The 14,421-nt window shown below is 40.0% G+C and overlaps 1 protein-coding gene across 3 annotated transcripts in view; it reads left to right on the top strand.

The window, feature by feature from the left end:
* Positions 1–14,421, top strand: part of cntnap2a (contactin associated protein 2a) — a 384,317-nt gene that overhangs the window by 321,597 nt on the left and 48,299 nt on the right. For all 3 annotated transcript variants that reach the window (XM_065471641.1, XM_063483821.2, XM_063483822.1), the window contains one exon: positions 11,455–11,625. In XM_065471641.1, the coding sequence (XP_065327713.1) occupies positions 11,455–11,625 (171 nt within the window). The remainder of the gene's footprint in view (positions 1–11,454; positions 11,626–14,421) is intronic.

The following is a 14,421-nucleotide window of genomic DNA, read 5'->3' as shown; positions in this document are numbered from 1 at the left end:
ATTCTGGGTTTGCACTTGAGTCTGAAAATAGCACATTGCTTATTCTCGCAGTGTGCAAATCATTCACAGAACCTGTTGTTTTATCTTGATTGTCTTTCTATTTTGGAATCTTTCTTTATCTGCCTCTGCATATGTGTGTTTTTGTGCGTGAACGCACTCACATTTTGTGCTAATGTCTATGTGTGTGGTGAGATAAATGCATCTGAACTACGTTCAAAGCCTTTTCATCTAAGCACTCATCCTTTTATTCCCTTCAGTCAACTCCCGGTAGTTTAGGTTGTTGCTCAGGTAAACATCAGGTGTCAGATCTAGCAGAACACTCACACCTACACACAAACACACAAACCGAGAGGCACTTTAATCCTTGCTGTTTCTCTTCCTGTCTGTGCTTCTAATCAATGTTGGCGCACTGCTCTCATTGGGACTTTGGGTCAGTTGGAAGATACACACATATCGTGCAGAACTATGATATTGACCACTTCCCGTTTCATGCAACCTGGGCCAGTTCACTTTGTCCGCATCTTACCTGCGATATGTGACTCCTGTAGTGTGTACCAAGTTTCTGTCAGATCAGCACGGATCAACTGCGCGGTATAGCTGTGATGCAGCTGTTTACTCGGTAAATTCAGAGGTGCTGTAACAGAGTGGGCTTCAAGATAAACTTAAAAAGTTAAATGGATAATGGAAATGGTATTCTAATGGTGTAAGCTCTCACTACATTAAGGCTTAGCTGTCATTATGAGAGGATATTCAGTGGCTTTAGCCACCTTGATCCCTGCGAGCCAGCAGGCTCTTCTTGCCAGTCATCCTCTTGTCAGCTTGTTGAGATCTGCCACTGCCTTATTTCACAAACGCACATCTGATGTATTTTATCTTTATGGTGTGACCGGTTTGTGATACTGGCCTAAATAAAATGCTAAATAAATTTGATTCAAACCATCATACTGTAATACGATACTGATTTTTATTTGCATATGCGCATTTTTGGGGGCTATGTACCTTTGTTCTGAGATTCCCCCAGTCTTCCATGTGCATAGCTGTGTGTTAGGCATCAAGAGCCAAACACAAATAGAGCACTTGACTTTGATAAGGCTGGGTACTTCATGAAAGGAAAAGTTGGGGTTCCAAAGCAGCTTGCAAGAGCAGCAGCACCTGTTGACAGGTTAAAGCAACTTTAAAAGTATATCCTACAATCTGTCACATGTGTACCACTAAAACCGTTTGGTGGCCCCATGTACAACCTTTTTGGAGGAACCCAAGGAGTAATTTTGTTTGCTTAATATGCCCCAGGTCTATATTGTGACCTGAACATGAAGCAGAAAACTGTACAAAGCAAGCGCATCTTTTTTTTTTCTTTAGCGCAGAACAAATGAACCAATCTACGAGTTTAAAAGCAACCTTAATTTCATTCCACTTTTCTAAATGTATTATCCGCTGAGCAATTCAAAACAGAATGAACTCCTCAATTATGTTATATCTGAGAGATTGCTTCTGTCACTTCCAACTTCTCACGTTTTTTTTCTGTCGCCTAAGGAAAAATACATTAACATACTAAGAAAGGAAACTAATATTGGTATCTGTGCTGTAATGTAACAAAGCACCAAAGTGGTTTTGGGGCAAATAATATCCTTTAGAGAGGAAAAGTAAAAATGGATTTAATCTATAGTGCAAGACAACATGATCATTGCACTAATAATTCTTCATAAACTGTCTATTGACTGCTCATTTTTCAAACTAAAGGAAATAAAAGAATGGAGCTATGCTATCTCAGCGGGCTGTGCTTTAGAGATAGTGCTGGATTTAAAACTACAAAGGAATTTAGCCAAGTATACCACAGATATCAAGCATGCCACAGTTAAACATCATGCACTGGATATTTCGCTGTCATTTTTATCTCTAACAGCCCGTCCTCCGGCAGACAGGAAGTGGCCTGGTTCTGTCGAGGGTGCAGAACATGACAGAACACCTGCCCTTCTTTCTCCCTGGTGTCACACCCATTATGGTCCCTTCATCAACAACCCGGTGCCACTCACTAATGTCCCTTCATCGCCGAGCTGCCAACATACAAACAAACCATGATTTAATGACCCATGACATCACATCTGTTTGTGTGTGGGGGTCTGAAAGTGTGGCAAACACAATTAATAAAGATGGATTCTTCTGTCACTTGGACGGCGCAGTACTCTCTTTGTCTTCCTTGTTATCACCGCATGTGTCTTTGTGGGCGCAAGACAAAGTGAGACATCTTCTTTTATATTGAGTGACCAAATTAACAACCTTTACAATGAAGATGACTTTGAGGTATGTTTGCCATAGTGCCGGCCAAGACACTGGAACATGGAGCATACATTATACATTGGCCCATTAAGGCATATTAAATGTATATTAAAAATTTCACACGTGAATAGGTCCCGCGCATATGATTGATGCTTCTCATACTGTGCATGGAGCTATGTCTCAGTAAGAGCAATGATGATTGGCTGCCATATAATGGGTTTTCATAGGCAAATGACTAATGTCTTGAGCAGTCAGGAAAAGTTTTAGCAAGGAGGTACTTATGTGTCTGTGTGGAAGCACAAAGACACACTTTTGTGTGTGCGTTTGTTTCTTTTTTTTTGTGGTATGCACAGGAGCAAGTTAGAGTGGACTTTCTCTCTCTTTCTCTGCTTGTGTGTGTGTGTGTGTGTTAGCTCTGGCATTAATGAAGCCCATTTCCACGGCTAGTTTAATGGCAGCCTATACAGTCACAGGGAGACAGAGAGAAATTAGTTCCATTTATTGATGTTAAAAGGGTTTGGACATTTTAATAGATGGAAATTAAAATAAAAGATAGCAAGTGAAGCAAAGCAGCATATGTATTCTGCTATTATGATCTCACGCACCTGCTATGAGACACGCTTGGCCTCATGACTGACCACAAATGAAAGCTTACACAAGTCACCTATTATAGTTCAAAACTAATTAAGGGCTCCGTCACCATTCTTCACTGTTTGTGTGCCAGGGCATTGGTAACTGAGGCCAAGCAACATTTGAAACTGAGTGAAATATCTGTTCATGTGTTTCCATCAGTCAAACAATTTGGAGTGCCAAAGCACGGTGCACTTTTTAAATTTTTAATCAAATTTACAGCCATTAAAAAACATTTCACAGCCCAGTATATTGAGAAAAAGTGAAGGGGCCTAACTACTTTCTCAGTTCATTGCAAATAACATTATTCGTCCCAGTCAGCACTTTGAACTTTGTTTTATTCAGATGGTATGATTTTATATACGCCTCCCCATTCCAGGCTCCAAAGCATTCTCATTCTGCCTCTCCTTGTCCATAACTTAAGCTCAACAGAAAAATGTTATTGAAGGTTCATACACAACTTATGGACTTGCATAATGTCTACACTTTACTGCTGGGATATTCTGTACTTTCATTCCCCATTATTACTTTAGCAGCAAACCCTTGTATATCAATGCACAGTAAAATTTTATGTAAAGTTTGTTGCTGTCTTGATCAAATAAATGATAACCTTAAACATCCCGTGATTTCATACAAATATTGGCAGAAATTCAGAAATTTCTCCACACTTTCTGCAGGATGCCAGTTTAACCTTTGCTTTTATATAGAAATATAACCAGAATGTAACAAGTTGGAAACCTGCTGAGATGCAAAGAGGCACTGACTCAGTCAGATTGCAACATGCTGGGAATCTGTCGGCATTCCTAAATTAGTGATTATTTGCAAACCTTCACCAATATGTCTGAGACCGGTTACTCAGTGTTAGTCGAACCACAGGGTTTGAAGACAGGTTGCCTCCTGCCAATCACCAGGAGGTCGAGGGTGTTGCGCACTAAATTTCAGTTCAATCACCAATTTTCCTATTTGCAAGGAGGCTGCCATCTTATTTATCCTCAAGTGTGACTGAGCTTTTGGCAAGAATGTTATCTGTTCTCTGGTCTCTCATTAAAAGATGATGTAAACCTGAAGAAGCCTAGAAGGCATTAAAGAATTACAGCTTTTTGTCCAGCTTCGTCGACTCTTGCACCCAAAGCACTTCCATTAGAATTCTTTTTGTATTTCTGGTTTTAGCAAATTTACAAACAACATTGGAATGATGATTTATGGACGTTATTTGGAAGAAAACAAAGAATGAAATTATTCTATTTTCAACCTCCCTCCAGACTACTTCGCCATTTATATACCTCTGAGCACTGAAAGTTTATGCTGAAAATGTATGACAAAAAACTTAATTACAGAGTGAGATTGATAAAGGCTTTGCAGGTCTCAAATGACAGACACAAACTAATTACCTGAAGATTCAAATGCTACATTTAGCATGAATATACAGCACATAGACCATAAAATTACATGCCACAGACGGCTCAATTATACAAATGAGATGAAATACAGGTCTCAGTGGAAATGGGGGAGAAAAAAAGTGAGCGATGAAGAGATATATGCTTGGTGTGCCACTGTTTAACACTCTGCAGAGCTGTATATAGGTTCAAGTGTTTTAAACATTAATATCTTAGACGTGCCCTTAGGGACAACTCAGAAGTGTGACCTTCGAAGATAGGTGGCATTGCTTTCCTTGTTAAATGAGCCTATTCTTAGTCCTTTAATGAAAAATCTCTCAACATCTTTACCTGAAGTATACGTCGCAATAAGTAGCAAGTGGAAAAGTTAAATTAGATGGCAAACTATGAGTTTGCTCTGAGAACTTGAGTAATAGGTGCTTGTACCCTGAAATACAGTGACTCTGAGGGGCCAAACGGACTGCAACTTAAGAAAACACGGAAAAAAACACAGAAATATGGGAAAAAAAGAGATTTCAAAAAGCACAAGGGAAGTGTTTCTGGGGAGACAATAACCCGACGGACCAGTTGCAGGAACCCAAAACATGCTAGGTGTGCTTTATCATGATTCATATAATACTGATGACGGATTTTTAGGCTAATAGTTAGGCTAACACACTTACCTCTCATCTTTTCTTTCCTCACAAAACGGATATAGCCTCCGCTTCTTTTAAGTGTCTCCCAGCTCAATTCTTAGCATATTTTGGTTCCTGCAACTGGTCTGTCGGGTTATTGTCTCCCCAGAAACACTTCCCTTGTGCTTTTGGAAATCTCTTTTTTCCTATTTCTGTTGTCGTTTTTCCTATTTCCATTGTGTTTTGTGTGCTTTTGCATCGTTTTTCTTATTGCTGGTGTTTTCTTAAATGGCAGTCTGTTTGGCCTCTCAGGGCCACCGTACTGAAATCCTAAATGTCACGAATTTACAGTGGAAAAGCATCACCGTGTGCACGCATACATCAGGACACGTGTGAGGCCCAGTTGTTACTGTAGCGGTGCGCTGTCATCTGTGTTGTCTGCTTTGCCCTCCAGCAGTGAGTGTACATTATTTGTATTTCTAATGAGTATGTACATGTACTGCATTTTATATGCGTGATTGTGTGTGTGTGCCTGAAAGTGTACGCGTTAATGACCTGAGACGGGGCAGTCAGTCATCCTTACCATCTGTTGGTATTGGCATATAACCCATCTGGTCAAGCACAGACAGATGAATCATCTAGTTGGCTTCCAGACCCAAACTTCACCTTATGCTGCATCTCATATCAAGTCAGCATCTACAGCACAGTGAACTTTGATTTTTTTTTACGGTTCTCCGTGCGGGCTAACGTAGAGGTCAACTGCTGCTTTTATCTATTTCAGATAAAGACTTCATATGGATCAAAGTGCACAACATGAACGTACTAAATGGGAAACCGTTTCATTAGATGCAAACACAAAATGTTGAGCAACAGTTTAGCCTACAGACAGAGCTCAGTTCCTCTTTGATACGAATATAAGTCAAGAAGACACACACTTGGGTGCCGATCTGGCTCAGTGCGCTGAGCAGGTGACCACATGTCATACGGCTGAGAGCGGCCGGCCCAGGTTCGAGTCCAACCTGTGGCCCTTTGCCGCATGTCTTCCCCCGCTTTCCTGTCTTTTCCTCAGTGTGTCTATCAAATACAGCAAAAAAGAGGATGTGTTGTAAGTTTAAATGTCACAAGATACACACACACTATTTTAACCATGTTTAAAATTGCAGTTTAATCCAAAAACAGAATCAGTGGTTTGTGCTACTCTCACACTATGGAAAACAGTGGTTGGAAGCTTTGGCATGACCAAAACTGCAAAACTTGCAGCCCTGTTGATTTTGAAATGGTTGCTTCAAAGATGGAGACCGGGTGTGCAACCGTGCACAGTCAGCTGCCGACCTCCAGGTGACTTGTTTTGTCAAAAGAGCGAAAATACTGCTATCAGTTTTCCATTGTTACCAATTGAAAAGGGTCAATTTGGCGATTATATGAGACCTGATTGTGATAATACAGTGATTAACTGTTATCTCAAAAATCAAAAATCATCTGTTGCTGTCTATTTGAAATCTGTAGCCGTCTACACAGAAATTCATATTCACTACTTACAGTCAGTCCAGCCAGAACCTCATAGATTTGAAACAGAATTTTTCATTCTGCTTCTCCCTGTCCATAAATTAGGCTCAGCAGCAAACTAGATTCACACCCAACTTTTGTCTCCAAAACTTTTGTCTCAAGCACTAGCCCTTCTGTGAAGAATAAAAGTCTGTCTTTCTGTCTTTTCTTAAATTATGGTACAGCTTACATAATATTGTACAGAACATCATTGCCTAGATAGACACAGTTACTACAGGATGGTGAATTAACTCCAAAATAGTTCTTGTGGACCCCGATTGTACAGAGGCAGGTTGACTCCCACCAGGTGACCTGCACAACTGGGCTTTCCTAGTTGCAAGGAGGTTGCTGTTCTATTTTTATTCTGTTGTGAATGAGACAAGGACTGCCTGTCTGCCTCAAACACGACTTTTTTACCAACAAAGATTTTTACATCACCTGATTACATAACTGACCGTCAGTGAATGTGTCAATTATTTTATAACTCAGAGCATAAAAGTTACAAAGCCAGACATCAGATTGAATTGTGTTGTGTAGTACATCACAATTTTTTATCTAAATTAAAGTTTTTTTAATTCTGTATTTCTTACATGTAAAATGAATTATTTCAAACTTCTTCTTTTTTTAATTTGATGGTTATGGTTTAAAGCTCGATCCAGTATCTCAGTGTTTTATTTTCACTTTGTGTATGACAGTTAAAGAAGTATAACTACAATCATGGGGAACACTGCAGATCTCTGCTGACAACCTTCAAAACACAGGGTTTTTGCTCAAAACACTGGCTGTTCACAGAGTGCTGTGTCAAAGCTTATAAATGGAAAGTTTACTGGAAGGGAAAAGTTGCACAAGCAACAGGAATGAATGCAGCCTTGAGAGGACTGAGATGGGTCCTGGAGTCTGGGAGAAGAGTAGGGAGGCATAAAATCTAGGGTGTTTGAGGTCCAGCATGAAGTTTCCAAAGTTCATGATGATCCGGGATGCCATGTCATCTGCTGCTGTTGGTGCCGGGTGATTTGTTCTGTTTTTTGTGAGTCCAAAGTCAATGCAACATCAACCAGGAGAGCACTTCCTGCTTCCATCTGCTGACAAACTTAGCTTAGCACCTGCTCACAGAGCCAAAACTGCTGCCAAATGGTTTGCTAACCATATCATTACTGTGCTTGAATGGCCAGCCAACTCGCCTGACCTGAAAAATACAGAGAAACTGTGGGTCATTCACGAGTATGATGAGCTGAAGACCACTACTAAACAACCTGGGCTTCAACAACACCTCTGCACTGCCACAAAGTGGTCACTTCCATGCCATGCCACATCTTGTTAAAGTAGCCCCAACCAAGAATTTAGTATAAAAAAAAAAAAACATAACCAGACAAGAAGTTAGAAAAATCTGTACTGCAAATTCTTTTTTTGTAGTTGATCTTTCACTATCTCATCTAAAACTAAGAGCTGTATTTCTGATTATTATGATATAAGCCAAAATCAATCAAATTTTATCTGTGATGATTATATGAAAGTTTACCTGATTTTAATTAATTGACAAAAAAAATTCAAAGGCACTAGAACAGGAGTGTCAAATATAAGACCCGGACATAAAGTTTTTACTTTTAACTGTATTTTCAAATGTTTTACAGCTTTTACGAGGGATAATAACCTCTCCCATGTCCACTCATATTACACCAAATAATTAAGTTGTAAATTTCTGTATTTTATACATTTACTTGTTACGATGTAAGCCCAAAGAGTCATGCTGACAGATTTCTTTCATTTACAGCAGCATGTATTTATTATGTACAAAAAGTGAGATGTGCTGTGGAAATTGTGCTTCTTTTTCTTATATTAAGATATCTCATTGATTACATGTATAGTTAGAGGGGAGTTTCACTAGTCTGGCCCACATAGGATCAAAGTGGGCTGTATGTTGCCTGTGATGTGAAATGAGTTTGACATCCCTGCACTGGAATATCCTTGATCAGTATGTGGCTGGTGGGCACAGAGGGGATGTGGATTTCTACAGGCTGCTAAAGATGATGGTTCTCGTCTCATCATGGACATGCTGCTGTTTTTCCCCGCAATATTTTACGTCTTATATGTAGTCCTCTTTTCTTGTTTTCATGGTGAGGTTTTTTTAATTGTGTTTTAATATTAGCCACACCAGAATGCGAGGTCACAAGCAAACACAGAAGGGAGAAGGCCAGTGGCTACAAATAAACTTAAAGTATATCTAAGATAATCTTGACTAAGCTCCATATTCTGCACAATACACCAGACAGTATGACCAAAGGCATCTAGGAAAAGAAGAGAGAACAAGATGAGAATTTCTTCTTTGGTATTACCTTGAGTGCCAATTAAACAGAAAAAAAAACTCTTGTCAAGAAAACCTCTTCAGATTCCATCTGAAAATAGCATATCTTGGAAGCGCCCTTCACTATTCATTGATGCAGGTCTTGCTGTAGGTTTTCTACACACAGTGCATAAAAGAAAAATGGATGATTGCAGACAAGAGTTGACACACGACTGACCCGTCTGTCTGAGCCCGCCGGTGTTGTCCTGCTTGCTGTGGCATATGGTCGTTCATATAAAACTCCCTTGACAGAACCTTGATCAATAAACATGTGGCCCTGCCTTCAAACATCGCATATCAGGCATTACGGATGGATAGCCTAGTGTTTGCCATGTCTTAGTCAGAAAAGACATTTATTTGCTGGATCAGTTTGTGAAGCAGTTGTTTGATAAACATTTCAATATGGGAGTGATAAATGTGCCATACTGCCTAGCCAACCAGTTGCATCTGTGAATCTGGCACAAGGGCAATCCGAGGTTTATGCTTTGGCTTCTGTCTTTATTCCTCTAACACTGTTTTCTCTCCGACACTCTGTCAACTGCCTAATTTTTTTTTTTTTTCGGTCTTCTGTTGGTTCTCACGCTTTGGATCCCTTTTGAACAATTTCTCTAACCTCCCACTTCTCTCTTTTCCTGCTGTTTCCTCTCCTTCAAAAAGAAAACTTGCCTCCAAGCTGTATTTCTTTATCCCAGTGTCCTTCTTGCTTCTGTATCTTTGCAAGTCTTCTTTTTTACTCTCTTGCTCGAAGCTCTCATGGTCTCATTCAGCGCATACCAATAAATATCAGAGGGCATGAAACTTTGTCATGGTATCTGTGTATTTGTGTTGGGGTTATTTTATGTGTGTGTTTGTACTTTAAGGGTTTTTTTTTATTGATGTAACGCACATAAAAGAAAATGAAGGTCCTTCTTATGTATCAGTGTATCAGTCTGCTCCACTTTTAATTTCCTATAGATTCTCATTCTAGTTTAAACTGCTACAAACCAGTGATCGTATATTTTTTTAATCACTTTTGCAGCCCTTGAGTCTTTCATGTATGACTCAGCATCACAGTAAACACGATGTTATTTGTTTCCTTTGCCTCTGCGGGAATCCCCCTGTTTAGTCCTGAATTAACCCTGTTCAGTAATTGGCTGTGCCTCCCATGGAGAAGTGAACCATAGCCCAACTTCAAACGCAATAATCGCAACGACAGCATCAGCGGGTGGTTGTCTGTGTATGTGGGTGAATGGGCGTGTGCATGTGTGTGCTTCGCTGCTATCTACCCTTGCCCCTGGTGACAGAATATAAGGCAGAGAGGAAAAAGGGAGAACCTCAGCCCTGTCACTGGGGGGATGCTTATCACACTGGTCCAGGAGACAGACACGAACGCAAAAAGATGCACGGGTGTTGGTGCATACATACATGGACAGGTGACACAAAAGACACAGTGGGAATGCACTTGGACTCTTAAAATGGGTACAAGCTGACAATTTGGCAACTGTAAATCGTTAATGGAACTGTTAATTTATCTAAAAAGTGCAGTCTTGTCTTTTTTTCATTGAAGGTGTCATCTTGGGATCAGTATTTTTACAGTCCTTAAGACTCAGAGGTAGACAGTGTCAGATTAGAATAAGAGTTAAATTAATCATCAGTAGCAGCCATACTCAGGTGCATGTTGTCATGTTTCTCTCCTGTGCACAGCTGTTCCTATTTCCCCAGGTTAGAGTGAAGGGTCTTAGGCCAATCCTCTGAGGCATAAAAGAGATATCACACAGCTGATAACACATTAGCCTTCACTTCCTCCACTTGCCCCTCATATGCCCCCCCACACCCGGCCCTGTTCTTTTTCCCGTCAACTTCCCTCTTCCTCACTTAACTCACCTATTTTTCCATCTCCTCTTCAATATTCCATTCTCTGACCTATGCCTGTCTGATTTCCACTTCTCAGCTGTCTTCTCCACTCCTCTTCTCCTCCTGCTGCTCCTCCTCCTTCTTCTCTCCCCCCAATAATACTCTTCATCCTTCTTGAGTGATAGGAGCAAGACAGAGACACGGTGAGGGGAGAGAAGACAGGAGAGAAGTCACTTCATCAACCACAGTCTGATAATTCATCAGCAGCTGTTTAGCGTGCTGCTACTTTGTCTTCATTAGCTGGCCCTGCTCTCCTTTCATTCAAAAGTCATTAGTGAAGTTATCAAAAATCCCACATTTTGTCCGTGTACCCTTGTTGCCCTTTTCAGCTTCTCGTTTTGGAGAAACAAACTTGTCTCTTTCTGCTGTTTTGATATGATCAACTTTCTGCTGCATCTGATTAAAGATGCAGGAAATTACTGTCTACTTTCTGTCCAAAACATGCAGAAATAGACTTTTGGGTTAAGAATTTATTAATTTTTTTTATTGAGGAGATATCAAAATGAGCCACATTAACCAATAGACATGAGATAACTATATAACAATATTCTATCCAGAATAGATTGATTGCTCCTGAACAAAATGAAATTGGCTCTATTTGAAACGAAGTAATTTCTACTGTGGATTTATTCAACAGCTTATCAGATGAGGATGGAATGTGATGTTTGGTACAGTGCTAATGGAGCAGGTGTTGCAGATATGTGGAATGGCTTGGTTCGGAGTTTTGATTTTTCTTTCCTTATCCTTTTTTCCACAGATAACTACTGGAATGCAGCATCGTTCACGACTCCATCATCCTACCTGCACTTTGCCACCTTTCAGGGTGAGACCAGTGCTGACATCTCCTTCTATTTCAAGACAAGCGCGGCCTATGGCGTCTTTCTGGAAAACTTGGGCAACACTGACTTCATTCGCTTGGAGCTCAAATGTAAGATTTTTTTTGAATGATTCGGTGTGTGCACAAGAGCCATTCCTCTGTCTTTATCTCACTTTTTCCCTCTCTTACCCTGCTTTTTTCTCAACCCTAGTGTGAGATTTATTCCAGCAGTCCGTCTGATAGTGTCGGGTGTAACTTGTCACGCACACACACATAGGCACAAAGGCTAATGCAGGCGCACACTCGAGCAACAGTCATTTACCTGCCTGATTACAGCACACGCTTTGTGTGATTGCATGAGAGAGCAATCATTTATTTAAGGTAATTGGTGTGTGCAATAATTATGTCCATTATGATCCTCTGTTTAACCAAATCAGCCATTTTCAGGGATGACACAACACAAGCTCTCTCACACACATACACAAACATAATGTGTCTGTCTCACTCTTTTATTCAATACTTTTTTCACAAATAGAAGCAGAGCCCTTACAGCCTTTTAAAACACACACACAATCATACACCCACTTACAATGGGCAAATTCTATTTACTTCAGTGTTCAGTGTGTACTATCACACAGAGATACAAAGCTTTGCACCAGTATAACTTTCTCATGTTTTAGAATCCATTCACAAACACACACAGTCATATATGCGGTGTGTTAAAATAAAACACACACACATTTTTAGCTGTTATAAAGTTGGAGGTTGAAAGCAAAAGCTTAAGAATTTGAGATCTGTGATACTGTGCAAAAGTTCTGAGTCAACATTCATTATATTTTGCTTCAAAGCCAGACTTTCTTGTTTTTCAGGTGGTCTTGAGCCATAGTTCTCAAGGCTTTCTGAAGGTCTTTCAAAGGTTTTCATCCATCCATTCTTTTCCGCCTATCCTTGTCAGGGTCACGGGGGGGCTGGAGCCTATCCAAGATACCATAAGGCGAGAGGCAGAGTATACCCTGGACAGGTTGCCAGTCTGTCGCAGGGCTAAAACATGGAGAGAGAAAACCATTCACACCTACAGGCAATTTAGAATTACCAGTTAATCTAACCCTACTAACTGCATGTCTTTGGACTGTGGGAGGAAGCCAGAGTACGCAGGGAGAACCCACGCAAACATGGGGAGAACATGCAAACTCCACACAGAAAGGCCCCGGCCAGGTGGTGGAATCAAACTCAGGACCTTCTTGCTGTGACTCAACTGTGCTAATCGGGGTGCCACCATGATGCCTCTGTGCCACCATGCTGCCTGAAGGTCTTTCAAAAGTTTTCTTGGCTGTTTTTTCACTCATTTTCAGTCCAGTCCTTGTACATGACAATTTTCAGCACAATATTTTTTTGTTAGTTAAGTCACTTAAGACTGGCCTGTGAATTCTTCAAGCACAAAAAAGCCCCTAACCTTAGGGATGAACCATTGTTGTGTCTACAAACAACAGACAACTTAACAGAAAACAAATTTTAAATTCTGTCCTAAGGCACTTTGTTACTAGTAGCCTGTTGCAGGAAAAAACCCATAATTTGTTCCCATTTCTTTAGTTGGATCTATAAAAATTGGCAAAGATAACACAGTTTGACAGGCATAAAATAGTATTTTTGTAACAACAAGGTGATTCCCAAAAAGCTATTATCCAAAAACTTGGCATATCTCAGCATGGTGTGTAGCTTGTACTAAAAATGTGACGAGACTAAAGAAATGGAAGAGAAAAGATGAAGTGGCAGGCCTGAAAAGAACTAGCTACGCCAGATTAATAGTTATGTCCTTAACAAATAGGTACAACAGTTAGGTGTACCTCTCTCTGAGGTACAACCACGTGTAAAACACAGTGTGATGGTTTGGGGCTTCATTTCAGCCATTTCAACTTGTGGTGTTGGGGATTAAGCCAAAATTCATGCAATTATGAATGTAGAAAAGTATTGTCACATTGGCAACAGCTTCATTTTTCAGTATGTCATTGATCCCAAACAGACTGCCAGTGCAGTAAAAGCATACCTTGATAGAAAAAAAAAACATAGAATGCAACACCATTAGTTATGAATTGGTCCTCCAGAGCCCAGACCTTAATGTTAGTGAGGCAGTGAGTGATCATTTTTACAGACAATAAACAAAAAGAAGCCAGCATCCAAAGAAGAGCTTTAATTGTCCTTCAAGAAGCCTGAAGAGCTATCTGTTAAGTCTGCAAAAAAAAAAAAATTACAAGAAAGTTTAGTGTAGTGGTAAATGTTCCCCCTGCACATTGTGATCTGCTGGGCAAATTCAGCATATTAAGCTGCTGACATATCAGAACAGTGCAGATGTTTCAAATGCCCTGAATATCGTCCTCTGCAATGGAACAAAAGCCTGGCCAGAAAACCAAAACAGCCATAAAATCTCTTATAGTAAAAACTAAAATAAATTAATTGATTAAATAAAACCTATTTTTATGCTTGCAGTACTGCTAAGAAAAAGATGCACCTTTTTGACAAATTGTGTTTGAACAATGCTCAGTTTATTAAAAATTCTGGTTCCTCTGGTGGAAATTCAGGTCAAGAGATCAGTTCTGTCACTGGCTTTTATTGTGGATTACAAGATAAAGTGGAGGTTGATACCAAAGTTTGAAAAAAATTTGAAATCTTGTTCATAATACAGAAAAAAACAAGCAATCATGTTAAAATTTGATCCAGCACTAACTTTGGTGAATATACAAACCTGTTTGTCCTGAGCTTTCTGTGCTAGCAGTAGTTGTAAAGAAGTATAGCAGAAGTGTAGCTGTAACGTTTCAGTCAATATTGGGTGAAGACCATGTAGGAGATTTCAGGAGACAGACAGTTACTCTAGAGAACTGTGTAGGGCCATATAAGGTCCTTAACCCATTA

Source organism: Pelmatolapia mariae, linkage group LG9 (genome assembly GCF_036321145.2).
Source record: "Pelmatolapia mariae isolate MD_Pm_ZW linkage group LG9, Pm_UMD_F_2, whole genome shotgun sequence".
In the NCBI taxonomy this organism is placed as follows: Eukaryota; Metazoa; Chordata; class Actinopteri; order Cichliformes; family Cichlidae; genus Pelmatolapia; species Pelmatolapia mariae.
This window is presented reverse-complemented; position numbering and strand designations above follow the sequence as displayed.